General features: G+C 46.8%; 1 protein-coding gene across 1 annotated transcript; it reads left to right on the top strand.

The window, feature by feature from the left end:
- The first annotated feature begins 6,435 nt into the window (after window positions 1-6,435).
- On the top strand, window positions 6,436-15,236 carry LOC124777656. The gene is made up of 2 exons (XM_047253137.1): window positions 6,436-7,306; window positions 14,765-15,236. Exons 1-2 carry the CDS (start codon window positions 6,449-6,451, stop codon window positions 15,158-15,160), a joined length of 1,254 nt encoding a protein of 417 aa, XP_047109093.1. The 5' UTR covers window positions 6,436-6,448; the 3' UTR covers window positions 15,161-15,236.
- Window positions 15,237-25,066: the final 9,830 nt, after the last annotated feature.

Consider the following 25,066-nt stretch of genomic DNA (forward strand, 5'->3'; position numbering starts at 1 on the left):
TAGTAACTCTGTTTGGGCAGCACTGTCCTCGATAGTATTTCCATTGTCATCACGCAGAAGTGACATTGACTGCGTCTTGCCGCTAGCATATTTCATATACGACAAGAATCTTTTTGGATTTTCTGCCACGTTTCGAGAGAAGTTTTAGCTGTGGAAGCTATTATAAGCATTGAAGTCCGCGCTAAATTTCGAGCTTTTGTAAAAGATCGCCAACTTGGAGATTTTGCGTTCGTTTTTATTTTGCGTGTTTTTTCGTTGTTTTTGTAACAGTGTTCAGACCCATTTTGTGTAGCAAGGGGGACCAGCACTGTCGTTTGTTCATTTATTTGGTATAAATCTCTCAGTTGCTGTCGATACTATTTCTTTGAGTGCATGCCACATGGGGTCAAAATTCACTGTTTATCAGGAAGGAGAGCAGATTGTCTCTCATGAAGGCGTCAAGTGAATTTTTATCTGCTTTTTTGAATAGGTATAATTTTCGTTTATTTTGAAGTATCTAAGGGTTACAATATTCAATCTCGCTAAGACAACCCTGTGTTCACTAATCCCTGTATCCGTTTTGATGCTCGTTATTGGCTCAGGATTATTTGTTGTTTAGAGACCAAGTGTGTTTTCACAACCGTTTACTATTCGCTAGGGCTCTGAAAGTAATTTTCAGAGAATGTGTTTAGCACAGTTTTGGATGATGTTTTGCCTGTACTTCCGGATTTAAACACGTATTTTCGCCAACATATTGAGGGTAAATTAAGGTCACCGCAAACTATAATTGTATGAGTCGGGTATGTGCATGAAATGAAACTCAAATTTTCTTTGAACCTTTCAGCAATTGTATCATCTGAGTTGGGAGGTCGATAAGAGGACCCAATTATTACTTTCTTCCGGTTGCCAAGAATACCTTCTGCCCTTAGTAATTCACAGGAACTATCTGTTTCAGTTTCCCTTTAAGATAAACCGTTTCTAACAGCAACAACAAACCTTCGCCAACTGTGTTTAGCCTATCCTTTCTGAATACTGTTAGGTTATCTCCAGTTTTAGCCAGTTTTCTGTATCTATAACGATTTGAGAACTAGTGCTTCCTGTTAGCGCTTGGAGCTCTGGTACTTTACCAACACAGCTACAACAATTTACATCTGTTATGCCCGTGGGTCCTGAATCTACGTTCTTCCCGTGGTCCACCTACAACTTTTGAGACTGAAGACCCTTCTGTGTTTCCCCAGAGGCTCTAATCTAAATAACCAGCCAGTCCACGTCACACTGCTCCTGCTACACGTGTAGCCGCCCCTTGCGTGTAATGGACTCCTGACCTATTCAGCGGATCCCGAAATTAGGTATATCGTGAAATTTAAAACTTCCCCGAGGCACAGTTCATTTCGTGAAATTTCAGGCGAATTGCCTGACGTTTGTAACTTGCTGTCGTGATATTTCGGCAGAATATCGTGGCACCAAGTTACAGACATCCGGCAGCTCGCCTAAAATTTCATAAAGCAATAGATACCTGGTTTCACTGCCCTTAAATATATGAACGATTGTGGAAACAAGTGTTGTTTGACCTGCCTGCCCTCCCTGAAACACCGACCAGAACTGTACTAAGATTAAAATGCGAAGTATTTGACTCGTTTTCTATATTGACGAGAATCATATTCGCGTCAGTCCAACTTCTGTTAGAAGTTCCATATCTTCCGAAAATCAGCTTTATGTGCTTACTGTGTTCAATCCTTGGTCTTCATCTGCAATTTTACCACACCCACTTCCATTTACTGTCATATCAACTATTTCTTGGTGGCACAGGATGTATCCGATTGACGTATTAATTCTTTCTGTCAAGTAAAGTCATAAAATAATTTTTTCTCCAACATGGTTCAGTGTAATCTTCAATATTCTTCCGTAGCACTGCAATGGAATAGGTTCTATCCTCATCTTGTCTGCACTGTTCATTGCGCACACATCACTACCGTGTGAGGCTACAATCCAGACAGATAGTTTCAAAACAGACTTTTTAAAACTGAAACGGGTGCGATATGAACATATTTCAAGAAAAAAAATTTCTTGATGCTGTGTCTACATTTTATATCGTCTTTACTTCTGTCATCGATAGTTGTTTTCTGCTTAAACAGCAAACCTGCCTGCTACGCTATTCAGAATAATTAGGGGAACACGTGTATCTACGTCCGGAATGTTTAATTTATTTACATGCAGATGGTACCTGTGGTCTTACTGCATAGCCTGAGAGCTTAGCTTTCGATGTTCCAACACTTAAACTCATTCACCATCTATCGGCTGCAGTGTCAGGTGACTCCTCAGAAGGAAGTGAGTACCTGTGTCCTAGTGTTCCATAATGAGGTCCACAGAAGGCAGTTGTCATTTTTGGAAGTTGTATTCAGCCCAGCACAAGCAATGCGACACCATACTGCAGCGCAAGTTGGAAGGGCAGTCAAATTTGAAGCATGAAGGATGTTGCTGCAGATGTCAGTTTCTCTCCATCTGTCATCCATGGGTTGTGGACACGCTACAGGGAAATAGGTCAGCACACAAGGCGAGTTGGACAAGGTAGCCGACGCATTACAACCCCATGTCAAGACCGATATCTCCCACCTCTGCGTTGTGGCGCCGTACGCCAGAGCACTGCAAGACGATCTCATAACGACTGCTGGAGCCCCTGTGTCCGATTATGCTGTACAGAAGTGGTTTCCAGATGTTGTGTTCGAGTGCCCCACTTGGCACGACAGCACCCCGCAGGTCGCCTTCAGGTCTGCCGTTCCCAGGTCAAACGGCGATCTCGTCACTGGCGAAACATATCCCTCACAGACGAGGCCACATTTCCTCTGAAGCAAGGTGGTGGCTTTGTTCGTGTGCGGACATGATGTGATTAGCGATGTCTGCCAAATGTTGTCGAGGAAATCGATAGACTTTTGTGACCTCTGTTGCTCCATCATGAACAGGGGACATAAGCTGGTTAAGTATTTGTCAATGTCAATAATTCTCCAATAGCCGTGTAATTTAAGATGTTATTTTATTCTGAAGGCTACCAGTTTCAGTATTCAATCTTCAGGTTCCATAAGCATCTGTGGTGTCACCGCCAGACACCACACTTGCTAGGTGGTAGCTTAAATCGGCCGCGGTCCATGTAGTACATGTCGGACCCGCGTGTCGCCACTGTGTGATCGCAGACCTAGCGCCACCACCAAGGCAGGTCTCGTGATACGAGAGAGGACTCGACCCCAGTTGTACGAGAACCAAGCTACCGCCCAGTTGTACGAGAACCTAGCTACCGCCCAGTTGTACGAAGCCTTTCTCTCTCATTAGCCGAGAGACAGAATAGCCATCAGCTAAGTTAATGGCTACGAACTAGCAAGGCGCCATTTGTATCAGTGCCTATAGCTTACGAGTATTCAAGAGAGATGTATTCCAAAGAACAAATAAAAGATAAGTACTAAGCATCTACATACTTTTCTTCTTATTCAATTATAAGTTCTCATGTTCCAGACTTCACGCCCGTCTGCTTTAGCCTTGCGTGCCCTATCGGCCACAGCGTTAGTCTAGCATTCCTTTTCAGCCATCAACATCACGGTGTCGGCCCAGCTACCGACACAACAGCATCTCTTCAAATAAACGAAAATGTCATAAATTCTTGGATGTCGTGAATTCAATATTTCCACTAGTGCTTTATTGGAAGACTTGACATTTTCATTTATTTTGAGAGATCCATACAGGGCATGAAGATGGCATAGTGAAATGCTGAAACTGGTAACCTTCAAAATAAAATAAAATAACTTCTTAACTAACACAGCTGTTAGACACTGACAATGACGTTTGTAATGGTGTGAGGAGGCATTAATATTGACTGCTGTGCGGAACTGATAGTTGTCTATGGTCGCCTTACTTCCAGGCAACACATCGAACAGATCCTGTTGGGCTATGTGGTGGCTCCTGCTTACGGTGGTGACCGTTAATTCCTTCTTATGCACTGTAATGCCACGGCCCATGTGACAGGTGTTACCGGGGACGTCTTGCGGAGGCTGGCCATTGAAGCAATGGAATCACCAACGGTGAGTCCCGGCCTAAAGCCCATCGAGCATGTGTGTGACATGCTCAACAGATGTGTTCGTGTTCGTGTCTTTCCACCACAGCACGTTGAAGAACTCTGATGCGCTGTGACTGAAGAGTGGGAACGGATACCACAGGGGTACCTCCGTAGACATTTATGCAGCTTTCCACGTTACTGAAGCTCTCAGAGTCCAGCGAAAAGCAACTAGGATGACGGAATGAGTGTCTGCTTCCAACCTTGTTTTCGACACCTGTCGGATATTTCTTTTCTTGTTGTATGAAAGAGGGAGGATTTGATGATTTTTGTTGTGTACTTTATGCGTGAATGATAAAGGTGTAACTTGTTAACACACACAGTCGTTAGTTACTGCTCAACGGAGTATGGCAGATGCTCTAAATTGTGTTTACCAAATTCTTTTGAGCAGTGTAGTTTAAACGTCTCATTTAATACTCTGGTTTCTTCAGCATCGTCTGACTTAATTCGACTACAGTACATAAATTCCTTTTCAAGGCATTTCTGATTCCGCTTAACTTGTGTTTACAGTCTCTAACGGAATTCTGGTTCTGTCGAGAAACGTCAAAGTTTTTATTTCTTCTCCTCTTACTTTAAATACTGTCACCCCACCCGTCACTTTTCTGGTTTTGGCGTGTGTTCACCCCAGCTAATTGACTAACAGATTAACAGAGAGTGCTGCCACAATATCGGATAACGCAAAGAAAGTAATAAGGCCCTGTGACTCCTGATTGAACTGCAGTGGCAGTGTTGACATTAATTGATTCAGAATTGATCCCTTTTAAATGAAAAGGGGTGCACATTGATGTTATATTCAGCTATTGAACACCAGATGCAAATGTTGAACATAAAATTAATTAAGAAAGTGACTTGGGATTTTAGCTACTTGATTGAAAACAGATGCAGTCGGCCCTTGAAACCCTCATGGAAACTTTGCCGATGTGATCCAACAAATTAATCAGTGACCTAACTCAAGGCAGAGCAGGCGCAATATCACCAAATTCAGTGTGGCAGGGCGTCGTCGTTGTGCGGACGTCGGCCGGCCTTATGGTGCTGCAAGGCTATGGTCGTTTATTCACTCCTAGCTATATTGCTCAGTACATAGCTGAACGAAAACTTTCTATCTCCAAACTCAATCGTTCCGTTTGCTAAATCCTAAACTGCAGAGATGCTCCCTCTCTCTCAGGCAAGCTGAGTAAAGAAGTCCACGTCCACACTCTAGGCAAGCTGGGAATGGGAGACCTCCACGGAGACTTCTGCCAGTCCACTCTTCGCCTCGGTTTCCCGTCCTGCAAAATCACTTACGCCAATTGCAGCGCAAGTAGCGTTAATTATGCATCGCTTTCCAGTGGCGACCAATGCCTGCTCTGAGAAGTGAACAAATTCCCGCAAAATTTTCTTCTTCTCAACTTCTGCTATTTAGCTCTTCCCAGGCCATCCATCAAGGTTAGCATCTGCATAAAACATCAATTTTTCTGAAAATCTCAGGAGAGTACTTCAAATTCCTTGGTGCTATGTTCCCATCAGAGGCCAGTGTATTTCATTCTGTCGCTCTTCACCTGATTTACTTCACACTCTGTGTACTGTGAATTCACCGTGAAGTTGCTATAGTCACGAACATGCATATTTCGGCCTCTGTTGACCGTTCCACCGTAGCTTTGCTCGGCTTTCTCGCATGTTTCACTGAAAACCGGATGACAGACATTTATCAACAGGCATACAAGTTATCCATCTGCTTCCTGGTACACCAGCATGGGGTCAACCACCCCCTCACTATCTTAAGGCAGCTGGAAGCAGCGCCCCATTACCGCTTTCGCAGAGCTTGAGCCGCTCTAAGCTGCCTATTGTCGCTTCCCTTCGCCACTCCCCAGCCGCGCGCCGCCACCCGGCCACGGTCAACTCTACTTCCCTGTAAAGCCTCCAGCAAACCGACGTGTTTCCACGAAGTTTTCATGTCACGTGAATTACTTTAAAACCATCACCCAACTTTAATTATTCCAATACGTCTATACTATACCCTCTACAACATACATTGTGCCTTGTCAGTCATTTTTATTCAGCCCTACTGTTCGCTCAACGTGAGTTCGGTGATCTTTAATGACTTCATGTAAAGAGGGACATAGTTCTTGCCATCTTACAATACCTTTCTGTTTTTCTCTTTTATTTTCTTTAAGGCTTGTTCAGTGTGTAAACCAAAGTAAGGCGGAGGATGGGCTACAACTTTTTGACACTGAATCGCAGTTACTGCCCCTGTTTCATGTCCTTCTACTCTCAGAACTGCAGTCAGGCTCCTGTACAGATTTCGAGACTGTTGAATTCATTAGTACTACGTATTGAGATAAAACTTAATGTTAAATTTCACTTTATTACAGGTCCAGCTCAAAGGAAAACATGGATGACAAAAAAACTCAAAAGTCTCTAGCTTCTTCGTGGATAAACAAACAATTAATAGAGACTGCTCTGAATAACGAGAATAGTGGTACTAAAATTAGAGTGGAAAAAGCAGTAATCGTGGATAACGAGAAAGAAGGTCTGGGATACACGAGCAACATCCTGAGAGTGGCGGCCACCGTCAGACGAGAAAACGCCGCCTCCTGTGACCAGGTGCACCTGGTAGTGAAGTACGCTCAGGATCAGGGGAAGCTGAAGGAGATCGCAGATGACAACAACGTCTTCCGGAAGGAGTCACTGCTGCTGTGCGAGATATTCCCGGAGGTGCACAGGCTGCTGGAGTCGGCGGAAGGCGACGCGTTCAGGCCGCTGGCGGCGCGCTGCTTCCTGTCCGGCCGACAGCCCGTGGAGTTCCTCCTGATGGAAGACTTGTCGGCGGCGGGCTTCCGGCTGCCCCCGGCAGGTCGCGCGTTCGACTACCGGCACTGCGCCGCGGCCCTGCACGCATACGCCCGCCAGCACGCCGCCTCTGCCCGGCTGCTAAGGGACAGGCCCGACTACAGGGCGCGGTCAGAGCTCCGCAGCAAGATGGCCGACGCGGAGAAGTCCTTCTTCAAAGACATGCTCGACAAGGTTATGAGAAACATCGCCAGAGAATTCAGAACCATCCCGGGGTACGAGAGGTACGCCGACAAGTGCGAGCACCTAGCAGGCAGGTCCGTCGACAGAATGGCCGACTTCTGGACGTCTAGTGAAGTCACGTTGCCCGTGGTGATTCACTGCGATTGCTGGAAAAACAACTTCATGTTCAGATACGACGGAGAAGCTGTTACTGACGTTAGGATTTTAGACTTTCAGGTTGGTGGAAATAACATATCGTTTAGCCTTTACTTTGTAGCCTGGTTTCTCTTTTTGTATTTATTTATTTATTTATTTCTCGTATGGCGACAACATGAAATATTAAGACATGTATACAGGGTGGTCCATTGATACTGCCCAGGCCAAATATCTCACGAAATACGCATCAAACGAAAAAACTACAAAGAACGAAACTCGTGTAGCTTGAAGGGGGAAACCAGATGGCGCTATGGTTGGCCCCCTAGATCGCGCTACCTTAGATCAAACGGATATCAACTGCGTTTTCTAAAAATAGGAATCCCCATTTTTTATTACATATTCGTGTAGTACGTAAAGAAATATGAATATTTTAGTTGGACCACTTTTTTCGCTTTGTGATAGATGGCGGGCGCTGTAATAGTCACAAACATATGGCTCACAATTTTAGACGAACAGTTGGTAACAGGTAGGTCTTTTAAATTAAAATACAGAACGTAGGTACGTTTGAACATTTTATTTCGGTTGTTCCAATGCGATACATGTACCTTTGTGAACTTACCATTTCTGAGAACGCATGCTATTACAGCATGATTACCTGTAAATACCACATTAATGCAATAAATGCTCAAAATTATGTCTGTCAACCTCAATGCATTTAGCAATAAGTGTAACGACATTCCTCTCAACAGCGAGCACTTCGCCTTCCGTAATCTTCGCACATGCATGGACAAAGAGCTGAAGCATGTTGTCAGGCGTTGTCGGTGGATCAAGATAGCAAATATCCTTCAACTTTCCCCACATAAAGAAATCTGGGGACGTCAATCCGGTGAACGTGCGGGCCATGCTATGGTGCTTCGACGACCAATCCACCTATCATGAAACATGCTATTCAGTACCGCTTCAACCACACGCAAGCTATGTGCCGGACATCCATCAGGTTGGAAGTACATCGCCATTCTGCCATGCAGTGAAACATCTTGTAGTAAATCAGTACAACATTACGTAGGAAATCAGCATACATTGCACCATTTACTTTGCGATCGATAAAATGGGGGCCAATTATCCTTCCTCCCATAATGCCGCACCATACATTAACCCACCAAAGTCGCTGATGTTCCACTTGTCGCAGCCATCGTGGATTTTCCGTTGCCCAATAGTGCATATTATGCCGGTTTACGTTACCACTGTTGGTGAATAACGCTTCGTCGCTAAATAGACGCGTGCAATAAATCTGTCATCGCCCCATGTCTTGTGCCCAGTGGAGAACTGTACAGGACGTTCAAAGTCGTCGCCATGCAATTCCTGGTGCATAGAAATATGGTACAGGTACAATCGATGTTGATACAGCATTCTCAACACCGACGTTTTTGAGATTCCCGATTCTCACGCAATTTGTCTGCTACTGATGTGCGGATTAGCCGTGACAGCAGCTAAAACACATCCTTGGGCATTATAATTTGTTGCAGGTCGTGGTTGACGTTTCACATGTGGCTGAACACTTTCTATTTCCTTAAATAACGTAACTATTAGTCGAACGGTCCGGACACTTGGATGATGTCGTCCAGGATACCGAGAAGCATATGTAGCACACGCCTGTTGGGCATTTTGATCACAATAGCCATACATCAACACGATATCGACCTCTTCCGCAATTGGTAAACGGTCCATTTTAACACGGGTAATGTATCACGAATAAATACCGTCCGCACTGGCGGAATGTTATTTTTTTTCTTTATTGTGATTTCAGTCCCCTGTCCCATATGGGCAGGGGAGGGCTGTCAGCGGTACAATCCGCTGCTCTTCAGCTGAGTTACATGACAACTAAAACAAGAATAAAATGCTACATATATAAGGCGATAGAAAAGGGGAACATACAACAGAGTAAGGGGAGATAATGGAGGTAAAAATACACCCACAGGGAGATGTTCATCGGGGGACAATTAATAAAGTCGCCATAAAGTTAAAAAACAGAGTTGGCGATTCTTGAAACACAAAGAAGACACTGAATGCACATGCACAGGTTAAAAGTAGGCCACAGTATTGAAAACACTCCAGAACAACACACTTAAAACCCACTTGGAGCACACATGGTGAAGTATAAAACTGCCAGGTGAGACCTGCCGAGGGAGAGGTCGGAGAGGATGGAAAAGGAGGGGAGAGCAAGGGGCAGCAGGGGAGGCAGTGGGATGAAGAGAGTGGGGGCGTCAGCAGGTACACAAAGAGGCAGGAGACTGGTGGGGCAGGAAGAGGGAAGACAAGGCAGGAGGGAGTGCAGAGACACTGAAACGGAGCACAAGAGAGGGGGGGGAGTAAGAGGGAGAAGCCGCTCAGGAGAAGGGAGGGGGAGGAAAGGGAGCCCTGAGGAGGAGGCAGGAAGATGGGGTTAGAGTTGGTATGAAGTTTAGATGTCTGGGCGAAGCTCATCAACCGGGAGGGGTAGATGGTGGAAGTTGCGTTGGGAATGGAGGTGGAGGGTGCGGAAATGGAGAGAGGGTGGGACACAGTGGTAAAGGTGCGGCAATGGGTTGCGGGTGGAGAGGAAGGGAGACACCAGGGGGTGAGGGGGATCAAGGCAGCAGACAATATATAGTGTGCAGATGTGTTCAAGGAAAAGGAGAAGGTGGGGGAAGGGGATGAGGTTGTAGAGTATGCACGTGGGGGACAGAAGGTGGAGGCAGAAGCGAGGTGGAGCACATGAAGTTTGAGGATTTGGAGGGGTTTATAGAACCGGGGAGGGGGGGAAATCCAAGATATGCTGGCATAACAGAGGACGGGGTGGATCAAGGATTTGTAGGTGTGAAGGATGGTGGAAGGATGCAGACCCCATATCTGGCCGGACATGAGTTTCAGGAGGCAGAGTCTGTTGTGAGCTTTGTTTTGGATGGTAAAGAGATGGGGAGTCCAGGTGAGGTGGCGGTCGAGGGTGAGGCCAAGGTATTGGAGGGTAGGAGTGAGGTGGATAGGAGGGCCATAAATAATGAGGTAGAAATCATGCAGACGGAAGGAGCAGGTGGTGCAGCCTATGATGATCGCCTGGGTCTTGGAGGGGTTGATACGGAGGAACCACTGGTTGCACCAAGCAGTGAATTGGTCAAGGTGGGTTTGGAGGGTACGTTGGGACTGTTGAAGGGTGGGATAAAGGGCTAGGAAGGCGGTGTCATCAGCAAACTGGAGAAGATGAACAGGTGGGGGAGGTTTGGGCGTATCAGCAGTGTACAGAATGTTACGTGATACCATGTATTTATAAGTTTGCGACTATTACAGCACCATCTATCAGAATGCGAAAAAAGTGGTCCAACTAAATCATTCATAATTTTTTACGTACTACACGAATATGTAATAAAAAATGGGGGTTCCTATTTAAAAAAACGCAGTTGATATCCGTTTGACCTAGGGCAGCACCTACTAGCGGGCCAACCATAGCGCCATCTGATTTCCCCCTTCAAGCTAGACGAGTTTCGTTCTTTGTAGTTTTTTCGTTTGATGCTTATTTCGTGAGATATTTGGCCCGGTCACTATCAATGGACCACCCCGTATAGTATGCAGTTATACATTTAAGATTTCAACCAACATCGTAAGGAGGTAGTAGGTATCTGTTATTGATGATCAAATAGAAAAAAAACAATCAAGATGCCAGAGTATCTCATTAATGAAAATGACTGGTTACGCACATTTCAACGACCGACGTCAGTTTGTGAGCATCATTTCGCCGGCGGCGTCATGGAAGCTGCGTGTGTGACAACGGTAATTGCAACGACCTTGGCTGTTTTTTTTCTAATTGATACATTGATTTAGGCACAATGCTAACATTTTCAAATTCTGAAAATTAATGAATCAATAATACACTCTGAGACACGAAATCCGACGCACCACGAAAGAATTATCCGAATGAGACGGAAATAGCTACATGTGATGTACATGGGGAGACAAACAAATGATTACAATCTCAGAAAAATTGGGTCATTTACTGTAGAGAATAAGCTCTACAAATTGAGCAACTCGGTAACGCGTTGCTCCACCTCAGATCCCTATGCACACAGTTATTCGGCTTGACATTATTGTCAGAATTCTTGGATGGCCTGATAGGGATATCGTGCAAAATGTTGTCCAATTGAGGCGTTAGATTTTCAAATTCCTGGGCTGGTTGGAGGGACTACCCATAATGCTCCAGAAATTCTCAATTGCGAAGAGATCCAGCGACCTTGATGGACAAGGTAGGTTTTGGCAAGGACGAAGACAAGCTGTGCAAAGTCTCGACATGTGCGGGAGGGCATTATCTTGTAGAAATGTGAATTCAGGAAGGCTTGCCCTGAAGGGCGACAAAACGGGGCGGTAGAATATCGTCGGCGTACTGCTGTGCTGTATGGGTGCCACGGATGAAATCCCAAAGGGTCCTGCTCTGAAAAGAATAACCCTTCCAGACCATCAATCCTGAAGGAAAAGGTCCCGAGTTCGAGTCTCGATCCGACACACAGTTTTAATCTGCCAGGAAGTTTCATATCAGCGCACACTTTGCTGCAGAGTGAAAATCTCCTTCTGGAAACATCCCCCAGGCTGTGGCTAAGCCATGTCTCCGCAATATCCTTTCTTTCAGGAATGCTAGTTCTGCAAGGTTCGCAGGAGAGCTTCTGCAAAGTTTGCAAGGTAGCAGACGAGGTACTGGCAGAAGTAAAGCTGTGAGGACGGGGCGTGAGTCGTGCTTGGGTAGCTCAGATGGTAGAGCACTTGCCCGCGATAGGCAAAGGTCCCGAGTTCGAGTCCCGGTCCGGCACACACATCTAATCTGCCAGGAAGTTTCATATCAGCGCACACTCCGCTGCAGAGTGAAAATCTCATTCTCGTGTTCTTTGTCACTTAACGGCAGTTCGGAACGGTGGAAAACGCGTTTCTGAAGTCAAGAAACACACCAGAAACCTGAGCGCTGATGTCTGCAGGAACGTGGATCTCATGGGGGAGAGAGCGAGCTGGGTTTCGCAATATCTCTGTTTGCGGAATCGATGCTGATTTTTAAGGAGAAAATTTTTGTCCTCGAAAAATGTCATAATTTACAAGCATAAAACAAGTTTCATATATCTACAACAGACTGACGTCAAAGATGTAGGCCTATAATTATGTGCATCTGTTCTACGACCCTTCTTGCGCTTTTCTCCAGTTGCTAAGTATCCTTCGCTGTTCCAGCGACCCACAATAAACTGCTGGTAATGTAGAAGCACGTCCTTTCACATAACCTCTGTGGAATCTTATAGGTGCTGTTTCTGATGCCTTCCCATTCTAAGCGATGGTATTTACTTTTATGTTCTGCCAGAAGTTAACTCAAAATCTGCCATTTCGATGCTCGTACACAGGAGAACACAGGACAAACCTTTCCAGTTAGGTGACTGAACTCACCCCTCAGGGTCTCCCGACCAAGCATGCCCTATGATCTTACTTTTACTCGAGTAAATACTTCAGAACTGATTCCCAAGTTACACAGGTAGTTGATTAAACATTCCCACGGAAGAAATAATAAAAAGCAAACACTTAACACACGTGGTCTGAATGCAGCAGCTCAGGGCACTGCGGAACAGAGCGCCAGCCTAATGTGACGTCACAAGTTCGTTGCAGGAGCCCCAATTCCCCATGGGTCAGTCCGGCAGGGGGTATAAGGTTTTAACACATGAGTGCAGTTGTCTTCCAAAACTGCTATACAGTGAGGACAGCCACTGTTCCACCGTGGCCAACGAGATATATGGGCCCTGCAGGAAACTTGTGACGTCACACTATACCGCTTGTCCGACACATTTCGCGGACGCTCGGCTCCGTGCGGTGCCCACAGAATATCAATATTTCATTGGAAACGTACCCACTGGAGGTTATAATTGTGTCGTGTGCCACCCATAACTAGCATGCACTTAAACACGCAATCAGGAATTATTAAACTCGTCTGAAGCACACTACTGGCCATTAAAATTGCTACACCAAGAAGAAATGCAGATGATGAAGGGGTATTCATTGGACAAATATATTATACTAGAACTGACATGTGATTACATTTTCACGCAATTTGGGTCCATAGATCCTGAGAAATTAGTACCCAGAACAACCACCTCTGGCCGTAATGACGGCCTTGATACGCCTGGGCATTGAGTCAAATAGAGCTTGGATGGCGTTTACAGGTACAGCTGCCCATGTAGCTTCAACACGATACCACAGTTCATCAAGAGTAGGGACTGGCCTATTGTGACGAGCCAGTTGCTCGGCCACCATTGACCAGACGTTTTCAGTTGGTGAGAGATCTGGAGAATGTGCTGGCCAGGGCAGCAGTCGAACATTTTGTGTATCAAGAAAAACCCGTACAGGAACTGCTAAATGCGGTCGTGTATATCCTGAAATGTAGGGTTTCGCAGCGAACGAATGAAGGGTAGAGCCACGGGTCGTAACACATCTGAAATGTAACGTCCACTGTTAAATGTGCCGTCAATGCGAGCAAGAGGTGACAGAGACGTGTAGCCAATGGCACCCCATACCATCACGCCGGGTGATACGCCACAATGGAGATGACGAATACATGCTTCGAACGTGCGTTCACCGTTATGTCGCCAAACGCGGATGCGACCATCATGATACTGTAAACAGAATCTGGATTCATCCGAAAAAACGACGTTTTGCCATTCGTGCACCTAGGTTCGTCGTTATGCACACCATCGCAGGCCCTCCTGTCTGTGATGCAGAGTCAACGGTAAACGCAGCCATGGTCTCCGAGCTCATAGTCCATGCTGCCACAAACGTCGTCGAACAGTCCGTGCAGATGGTTGTTGTTTTGCAAACGTCCCCATCTGTTGACTCAGGGATCGAGACGTGGTTGCAAGATCCGTTACAGCCATGCGAATAAGATGCCTGTCATCTCGACTGCTAGTGATACGAGGCCGTTGTGATCGAGCACGGCGTTCCGTGTTACCCTCGTGAACCCACTGATTCGATATTCTGCTGACAGTCATTGGATCTCGACCAACGCGAACAGCAATGTCGCGATACGATAAACCACAATCGCGATAGGCTTGAATCCGACCTTTATCAAAGTCTGAAACGCGATGGTACGCATTTCTCCTCTCTACACGATGTATCACAACAACGTTTCACCAGGCGACGCCGGTCAACTGTTGTTTTTCTATGAGAAATCGGTTGGAAACTTTCCTCATGTCAGCACGTTTTAGGTGTCACCACCGGCGCCAACATTGTGTGAATTATCTGGAAAGCTAACGATTTGCGTATCACAGCATCTTCTTCCTGTGGGTTAAATTTCGCGTCTGTAGCACGTCATCTTCACGGTGTAGCAATTTCAATGGCCAGTAGTGTAGTTACTGGCCCGCTGACGGAGACAGCTGCTATATTACTCATTAAGATTTACAGTGTCACGCGCTGTGGCGTACGAGCCAGGGCCTGTCTTTCTCGTGGGCGTCGCGGTTCCGCGCGGTGACGCTGTCACGTGATGTGCTGCAGATGAGCAGAGTGCACAGCCCGGCGGCGGACGTGGTGTCCTTCCTGTACGTGAACGCCAGCGAGGAGGTGCACCGGCGGCACCTGCCCGGCCTGCTGTCGCTGTACCACGGCGCGCTGCAGGACACGCTGCGCGCTCTGGGCCTGCGAGCAGAGGCGGACGCCTACCCGCTCGGCGAGTTCCAGAGGGACGTGGACTGGGCGCATGTGCTCGCCGTGTTCAACAGCGCCGTCAGGGGCATGGTCCTCACGTCCGAGGAGAACGGCGCGGATTTCGCTAACTTCTTCGACAACACCGACGAGTCCGGCGAAGTTCTAGCAAAGGCATGCAGGCATCCCGACTGCGTGTCGTACTTGAAATATGTCATTCCTCTATTTGAGAAGAAAGGCCTCCTGTGAATTTTATTGTAATTATTCGTTTTGACCTACCAATGTAAATACTTACTTCCTATTCGCAAAAATGAATGACACCCTGTACTTCCGTGATACCTTTCACTATCAGTTAGGTAATAAAAAGATTATAATTAGCTTTTTCCCTTAAAAACTCTCTTTACTGTTTCATCTTGTTCCAATCCTAGCCTGTGAAGGCAGACATTGCTGTGTCCGTCGGCTTACCAAGGTGGGTAAAAACTCTACAATACATCAAACATTATAGAATGATTAGATGTATTTATTTACAATATACTACGCCGTAGCGTCTTGTGATGTATTGACCAAATTTCTTGCACTGTAGTGTTGGCTGTATTATTGACGAGCGTTCTGCGATTTCTTTTTTTCATCAGTTCCGATATATACGAAAAGAAAGTAATATGTCGGATTTCTGTTGTCATGTTCTAAATGGGTACTCAAGACAATGTGAGACGGCCAGCCGGCGTGGCCGAGCAGTTCTAGGCGCTTCAGTCTGGAACCGCGCGACCGCTACGGTCGCAGGTTCGAATCCTGCCTCGGGCATGGATGTGTGTGCTGCCCTTAGGTTAGTTAGGTTTAAGTAGTTCTAAGTTCTAGGGGACTAATGACCTCAGAAGTTAAGTCCCATAGTGCTCAGAGCCATTTGAACCATTTTTATAGATACATTTTCCTACCCTGTCCTCTTGCTCCTTACTACTGCATCACATATAAGCTGTTGGCTCTCAACAGATGTTAAAAGATGTTATGATATGAAGCTTACAATTGTTATCGCTGAAATGTACTATCTCTGATAAGTGCACATACAATCTGACTCCTGAATGTCCGAGTATTTTCACGCCAACGACCTTATTTCACTTGTAAACAGTGTCTCAGATCATTGATTTGTAAATGTTGATGTGTAGTATGTAACATTGGTAATATTTCACGTAATATACAACTCACCATGTACAGAGATTCACACTCGTTTCTTGTCACTGGGCTTCTACAGTGAATAAACTTATTTTTGAGGATGACATCGTTAACTAACGCACTAATACATATGTTGGACTAAGCATCGACCCGCAAATAACGTGGAAATCGCACCTACTTACCATCCAACAGAGAGCACACAATAGACCAAAACATGCCGAAAAGGTCGAACTTTGGGATTACACAACTCCACTGCTCCCCATACCTACAAAACCCTGATGGGATCCATCTTTTGTTATGCAAATGTTGCATGGATCTCCACCCAACCAAAGGTCCGTAAGTCCCTCCAAATCCTTGAACGCCATGCACTCTGTTTCGCGTTCCGCATCTGGTTATCTTCCCCCATATGGGTCCTCTACCATCTCATCAAGTTTCCACCGCTCCTCATCCACATCGAACAACTCCGAATTCCCTATACTATTCGCAAACTAGATTTCAGTCATCCTATTGTCTCCCCTCTGATCACCACCCCTGGTATGCTGCCGCACATTCACAAACTCATCCCTCCGTCCCTATACACATGTATACACACTCCATGTTCTATCCCAACGCAATTTCAATCAATTCCCTCTCCCAGACAATTAGAGTCGCCACGATATTTACAGCTCCTGCCAGCCTTAACTCTTCCCAATCTGCTCCCACTCCACATCAGGGCTGCTTTCACTTTTTCGCTCTCTGTCCATCCTCATATCTTTCCTCTTGTAACCACCACCCTACCTACACGATACACTACTTTTCACCCTCTGTCTCTATCCTACCCACACAACACACTACTCCTCACTCTCTGTCTTCCACACCGACTGCTTTCTCACTATCCATCTCAACTCCTACCTATCATTTCAATAGTTTTCCTACTTAACAGACCCTTCTATTTTAGCCTCACACCTCATTCCTATGGAACATACTCTCTCCCTCGACAATACTTCTCAACCTGAGTAAGTCCTTCAGATTTTGAATGAAAGTTCAGTGCTTCAGTATTTTTTATCAGAAGTATTAAACCTTCCTGCGATGTGTTTTTAAACCGTATATATTTCTTTTTTTTTAATTGTCCGTCTTGGTGCGGGTTCCACTTTCCTCGCTGAACTGTGTTTCGCAGGGCGTCGAGCTCGTCGAACGTCTTTGAGGCCTTGTCTTAATTTTTCAACGAGTTCACAGTGGAGACGTCGGCTTCTAACCCACCAGGTGGCATCTGTGATCCAACTTAAACGTGAGGTGGCTCGGAGTCGGCGTCCTCTGGTGGAGTGTGTGGCGCCATCTGGCGGCCTCTGAGGAACCCTCTGAGGAAGCTGATCGCGGTGTCTGATTAAAAATTGTTTATTATGCGATGAGAGAAGCGGGCAAACCTTCGCCCTTCCTGTTAACTACGTCCGTCTGATCGGGTCCTTTCCTCCCAAACGTCCTTCCTCTGTCACCATTTATACCACGGATTCCTACACCTTCTTCCCCTCCGCCAGTGTGCCCTAAGGATCTGTCCTCTCCCCTCTTCTCTACCTTCTATATACGCCGGACATGCCACCGCCTTCACCCCCGTGCACCTTCTCCAGTATGCTGATGACACCGCCTTCCTTGCCCTTGCACCCACCCTGCAAAGCTTCCAACACCTTCTTGAATCCCATCTTGACCGGTTCACCACTTGGTGTAACCAGTGATTGCTCAAGGTCAACCCTTCAAAGACCCAGGCGATCATTGTAGGCAAAACCACCCCTTCCTTCCGTCTGCTTGATTTCTATCTGACCATCTACAGCCGTCCTATCAACCTCGGCCCCACCCTCAAGTACCTTGGCGTCACCCTTGACCGCCGCCTCTCCTGGACCCCCCATCTCCAGACAATCCAAGGCACACTCCCGACTCCACCTCCTCAATCTCATTTCTGGCTGCACACACCTATAAATCCCTCATCCGCCCTATCCTCTGCTATGCCCATCCTGTCTGGATCTCCACCCCCCCTCCATTCTACAAATCCCTTCTAATCCTGGAAAACCATGAGCGCCACCTCGCCTATCGCATCTGCTTCCACTCCCCCACGTGGATCCTGTATGACCTAATTCCGTTCCCACACCTCCTCCTTTTCCTCGAACGGATATGGATCCTCTCACAAACTTAATCCCCCTCATCCGCTTGTCTCTCTCATGCTTTCCCACCCCTGTGTGCTGCCATACCTCTATTCCCACATGCCACCTGCTCTCCATCTCTCCACCCTCCATGCCCTTGCCCAAGGTGGCTTCCGCCAACTCCCCCTCCCTGGCGATGCCCTCATCCCCTCCATCTACCCCCCCTGCGGGTCCGGGAGTTAGAATAGGCCCGAGGTGTTCCTGCCTGTCGTAAGAGGCGACTAAAAGGAGTCCCTCCCCCTCAAGGGGGTAGTCTTCCTTACTTTTTCCCTTGCCTTCTTCTCCTTGCCTTCTTCGTCTTCTTCTCCTTGCCTTCTTGTCCACCCTCTGGTCTCCACCTCAGCGTTTGGGACAGCCTGTCCTTTCTCTCCCTCTCTCCCTTCTTTTTTCCTCTTCTTCTTTCCTCCCTGTGCGTGCCTGAAGGCCGACACACGCGTTCGCACGCGTAGCCGGTGACGGGGTAACGCGTAATTCCCCGCCCTGGGTAGACAAGTAAGAATGCCTGAGCTGACACTTTCCGACCATGCCGATTGGTCCCTCCATTCGTTTCTCGGGTGATGTGACCTGAGGTGTAAACATTCACCTAAGGTGGGAGTGCCCTCTGGGAGGGTCCCCACAAGGAAGGAGCGCGCCATCGGAGACGCTGGCCATCATGGGGGATTTCTCCGCAATGGATTTCTCTTCTTCTTCTCTCTCGACTTGTGCCCAAAAACGGAAACTTGACCAGCCACCAGTGACAAAAGTACTACCGCCTGCCCCAAAGTTCCTCGTAGTTTCTCGATCTGAGGATGGAAAGGATTTTTCATCTGTCAACCCTTTCGTTATGCAGAAGGGCGTAGATGCCGTAGTCGGATCTGTCTTGTACCAGGATGCGTAACGGTACCTTGTTACTAGAAACTGCCTTTCAGGCACAAAAACTGCTTCGGGCCACACTCCTGTACACGTTCCCTGTCTGGGTGGAGGCTCACCGCACTTTGAATTCGTCGCGTGGTGTGGTCTATACTAGATCACTCGACGGATTGACTGACGAGGAGATTCAGTCTTTCCTCGCTGAGCAGGGCGTGACGGCTGTCCATAGGGTCATGAAAAAGGTGACCTTGTACCAACCCGGACACTTTTCTTGACCTTTGATATTGTTCAGCTGCCGTCGTGCGGCGCATCAAAGCGGGCTACGAGGTTATTTCTGTTCGCACCTATGTCCCGACACCTACGCACTGCTACCAGTGTCAGCGTTTTAATCACACTCGCCAGGTTTGTTCTAATGCGGCTAAATGTGTCACTTGTGGCAGGGACGCCCATGAGGGTGACTGTCCACCCCCGTCTCCTCGTTGTGTAAACTGTCAGGGTGATCATGCAGTGTCCTCCCGCGACTGTCCCATCTACAAGGAAGATCGCTGTATACAGGAAATTCGGGTCAAAGCTCGCAAGCTATTTGCTAGTAGGAAGGCCACACTGCTCCCAGCGGGGAAATACAGTACCGTCCTCGCCTTTCCTCGGACTACCAGGGAGGTGGCGACTCAGACATGCGATCTGACCTTCAGCACTACGGTCGTCCGTTCGTCCAGTTCTAAGATCGCCCGGTCAACGTCTCCTCTTCCTCCTGTCACCCCTAAGACACAAGCACCTTCATCAGATTCTGCCAAGACGAAGACCCAGAAGTCAGACGCACGGGCCTTCAAGAAGGAACCGTCCCGTGCAGACTTCCTACGTACCTCGAACTCCCAGCCATCGACCAGTTCTTCCACTAAACGACCTTCCAAGAAGGCTCATAGGAAGCAAAGTTCTCTTTCTCCGCCACGGCGCGTTTCTTCTCCTGCGCCACCCAGCGGTTGCCGCCCCAGGCCGTCATCCGTTTCACCTGGTCGCACCGCTGGTAGCCGAACACCTGGCCGTTCACCGGCGGAGGAAGCTCCCCCTCCCGGCCATCTTAACAAGATGGCCGATGAACCTATTGAACCAATGGACGATGACTCTCCGCCTATTGATAGCGGCGGCAGTGCTCGCTCGAAGCCAGGCCCTCAGCGGCCTTCGAGGTGACCCCATCTTGCTTCTCCTTTTTCTTATCCTTCTCACGATGTCACTTCTTCATTGGAATATTCGCAGCATTCGCTCCAACCGAGAGGAAATTGCTGCTGCGCTTTCACTGTCCGCTCGTTGTAGCTCTCCAGGAAACGAACTACTCCCATGCGATCAAACTGACTTGGCACACTATACCTCTGTGCGTTTTGACCTACCCCCTGTGGCAGGTATTCAGGCTCATGGAGAGGTTATGTTGCTGGTCCGGGATCATATTTACTTCGATCCCATCACATTGCACACCGGCCTGCAGGCAGTTGCCATCCGAATTACTCACCCCACTTTTACATTTTCCATTTGTACCGTTTACACTCCATCGTCATCTGCCGTTACCAGGCAGACATGATGCAAATTATTGCTCAGCTACCTGCACCATTTTTGTTAACTGGAGACTTCAATGCCCACCATCCCCTTTGGGGCTCTCCACCATCCTGATCGAGGCGCTCCCTGTTAGCAGACCTTTTCAACCAACTCAATCTTGTCTGCCTCAATACTGGCGCCCCTACTTTTCTTTCGGACACATCTCACACCTATTCTCATTTAGACCTCTTTATATGTACTACCCAACTTACACGCCGGTTTGAGTGGTATGCACTTTCTGATACGTATTCGAGCGACCACTTCCCGTGTGTTATCCATCTCCTGCATCGTACCCCCTCTCCGTGCTCAACTAGTTGGAACATCTCCAAAGCAGACTGGGGGCTCTTCTCTTCCAGGGCGACCTTTCAGGATCAGACCTTAGCAAGCTGCGATAGTCAGGTCGCACTCCTCAGGGAAGTCTTTCGCACTGCTGCTGAATATTCCATCGCTCACACTACTTCTTCTCCACGTCGCGTGCCGGTCCCCTGGTGGACCGCAGCATGTAGAGACGCTTTACGTGCTCGTCGACGTGCTTTACGCACATTTAAACGCCACCCTACGGTGGTGAATTGTATCAATTATAAACCATTATGTGCGCAGTGTCGTCGTGTTATTAAAGAAAGCAAGAAAGCCAGCTGGGCTGCTTTCACAAGCACCTTCAACAGTTTTACTCCTTCTTCTGTTGTCTGGGGTAGCCTGCGCCGGCTATCTGGCACTAACGCCAGTTTCTAGCTTGACGGTCGCGAATGACGTCCTTGTGGCCCCTGAGGATGTCTCCAATGCCTTCGGCCGCTTTTTCGCAGAGGTTTCGAGCTCCGCTCATTACCACTCTGCCTTCCTCCCCCGAAAACAGGCAGAGGAGGCTAGGCCACCTAACTTCCGCTCCTCGAATCGTGAAAGTTATAATGCCCCATTCACCATGCGGGAACTCGAAAATGCACTTGCCCGGTCACAGTCCTCCGCTCCACGGCCTCATTCTATTCATATTCAGATGCTGAAGAACCTTTCTCCTGCAGGTAAAGGTTTTCTTCTTCATACTTATAATCGCATCTGGATTGAGGGTCATGTTCTCACATGCTAGAGCGAGTCTATTGTTGTCCCGATTCCTAAGCCGGGGAAGGACAAGCACTTGCCTTCCAGTTATCGACCCATCTCGCTTACCAGCTGTGTCTGTAAGGTGATGGAGCGAATGGTTAACTCTCGTTTGGTTTGGCTGCTCGAATCTCGACGCCTACTTTTTTTTTTTTTTTTTTGGTCATCAGTCTACTGACTGGTTTGATGCGGCCCGTCACGAATTCCTTTCCTGTGCCAACCTCTTCATCTCAGAGTAGCACTTGCAACCTATGTCCTCAATTATTTGCTTGACGTATTACAATCTCTGTCTTCCTCTACAGTTTTTGCCCTCTACAGCTCCCTCTAGTACCATGGAAGTCATTCCCTCATGTCTTAGCAGATGTCCTATCATCGTGTCCCTTCTCCTTATCAGTGTTTTCCACATATTCCTTTCCTCTCCGATTCTGCGTAGAACCTCCTCATTCCTTACCTTATCAGTCCACCTAATTTTCAACATTCGTCTATAGCACCACATCTCAAATGCTTCGATTCTCTTCTGTTCCGGTTTTCCCACAGTCCATGTTTCACTACCATACAATGCTGTACTCCAGACGTACATCCTCAGAAATTTCTTCTCAAATTAAGGCCGTTATTTGATATTAGTAGACTTCTCTTGGCCAGAAATGCCTTTTTTGCCATAGCGAGTCTGCTTTAGATGTCCTCTTTGCTCCGTCCGTCATTGGTTATTTTACTGCCTAGGTAACACAATTCCCTAACTTCATTGACTTCGTGACCATCAATCCTGATGTTAAGTTTCTCGCTGTTCTCATTTCTACTTCTCATTACCTTCGTCTTTCTCCGATTTACTCTCAAACCATACTGTGTACTCATTAGACTGTTCATTACGTTCAGCAGATCATTTAATTCTTCTTCACTTTCACTCAGGATAGCAATGTCATCAGCGAATCGTATCATTGATATCCTTTCACCTTGTATTTTAATTCCACTCCTGAACCTTCCTTTTATTTCCATCATTGCTTCCTCGATGTACAGATTGAAGAGTAGGGGCGAAAGGCTACAGCCTTATCTTACACCCTTCTTAATACGAGCACTTCGTTCTTGATCGTTCACTCTTATTATTCCCTCTTGGTTGTTGTATATGACCCGTCTCTCCCTATAGCCTACCCCTACTTTTTTCAGAATCTCGAACAGCTTGAACCATTTTATATTGTCGAACGCTTTTTCCAGGTCGACAAATTCTATGAAAGTGTCTTGATTTTTCTTTAGCCTTGCTTCCATTATTAGCCGTAACGTCAGAATTGCCTCTCTCGTCCCTTTACTTTTCCTAAAGCCAAACTGATCGTCACCTAGCGCATTCCCAATTTTCTTTTCGATTCTTCTGTATATTATTCTTGTAAGCAGCTTCGATGCATGAGCTGTTAAGCTGATTGTGCGATAATTCTCGCACTTGTCAGCTCTTGCCATCTTCGGAATTGTGTGGATGATGCTTTTCCGAAAGTCGGTTGGTATATCGCCAGACTCATATATTCTACACACCAACGTGAATAGTCGTTTTGTTGCCACTTCCCCCAGTGATTTTAGAAATTCTGATGGAATGTTATTTATCCCTTCTGCCTTATTTGACCGTAAGTCCTCCAAAGCTCTTTTAAATTCCGAGTATAATACTGGATCCCCTATCTCTTCTAAATCGACTCCTGTTTCTTCTTCTATCACAACAGACAAATCTTCACCCTCATAGAGGCTTTCAATGTATTCTTTCCACCTATCTGCTCTCTCCTCTGCATTTAACAGTGGAATTCCCGTTGCACTCTTAATGTTACCACCGTTGCTTTTAATGCCACCAAATGTTGTTTTGACTTTCCTGTATGCTGAGTCTGTCCTTCCGACAATCATATCTTTTTCGATGTCTTCACATTTTTCCTGCAGCCATTTCGTCTTAGCTTCCCTGCACTTCCTATTTATTTCATTCCTCAGCGACTTGTATTTCTGTATTCCTCATTTTCCCGGAACATGTTTGAACTTCCTCCTTTCATTAATCAACCGTAGTATTTCTTCTGTTACCCATGGTTTCTTCGCAGCTACCTTCTTTGTACCTATGTTTTCCTTTCCAACTTCTGTGGTGGCCCATTTTAGAGATGTCCATTCCTCTTCAACTGTACTGCCTACTGCGCTATTCCTTATTGCTGTATCTATATCGTTAGAGAACTTCAAACGTATCTCGTCATTCCTTAGTACTTCCGTATCCCACTTCTTTGCGTATTGATTCTTCCTGACTAATGTCTTGAACTTCAGCCTACTCTTCATCACTACTATATTGTGATCTGAGTCTATATCTGCTCCTGGGTACGCCTTACAATCCAGTATCTGATTTCGGAATCTCTGTCTGACCATGATGTAATCTAATTGAAATCTTCCCGTATCTCCCGCCCTTTTCCAAGTATACCTCCTCCTCTTGTGATTCTTGAACAGGGTATTCGCTATTACTAACTGAAACTTGTTACAGAACTCAATTAGTCTTTCTCCTCTTTCATTCCTTGTCCCTAGCCCATATTCTCGTGTAACCTTTTCTTCTACTCCTTCCCCTACAATTGCATTCCAGTTGCCCATGACTATTACATTTTCGTCCCCCTTTACATACTGCATTACCCTTTCAATATCCTCATACACATTCTCTACCTGTTCATCTTCAGCTTGCGACGTCGGCATGTATACCTGAACTATCGTTGTCGGTGTTGGTCTGCTTTCGATTCTGATTAGAACAACCCGGTCACTGAACTGTTCACAGTAACACACTCTCTGCCCTACCTTCCTATTCATAACGAATCCTACACCTCTTATAGCTTTTCTGCTGCTGTTGATATTACCCGATACTCATCTGACCAGAATGCCTTGTCTTCCGTCCACTTCACATCACTGACCCCCACTATATCTAGATTGAGCCTTTGCATTTCCCTTTTCAGATTTTCTAGTTTTCCTCCCACGTTTAAGCTTCTGACATTCCACGCCCCGACTCGTAGAACGTTATCCTTTCGTTGATTATTCAATCTTTCTCTCATGGTAACCTCCCCCTTGGCAGTCCCCTCCCGGAGATCCGAATTGGGGGACTATTCTGGAATCTTTTGCCAATGGAGAGATCATCATGACACTTCTTCAAATACAGGCCACATGTCCTGTGGATACAAGTGTCTTTAATGCAGTGGTTTCCATTGGCTTCTGCATCGTCATGTCGTTGATCATTGCTGAACCTCTGTCCGCTCCTCCGCCCTCTTTGACAAGGTCGTTGGCAGAATGAGGCTGACTTCTTATG

The sequence above is a fragment of the Schistocerca piceifrons genome, chromosome 2 (assembly GCF_021461385.2).
Source record: "Schistocerca piceifrons isolate TAMUIC-IGC-003096 chromosome 2, iqSchPice1.1, whole genome shotgun sequence".
Lineage (NCBI taxonomy): Eukaryota > Metazoa > Arthropoda > Insecta > Orthoptera > Acrididae > Schistocerca > Schistocerca piceifrons.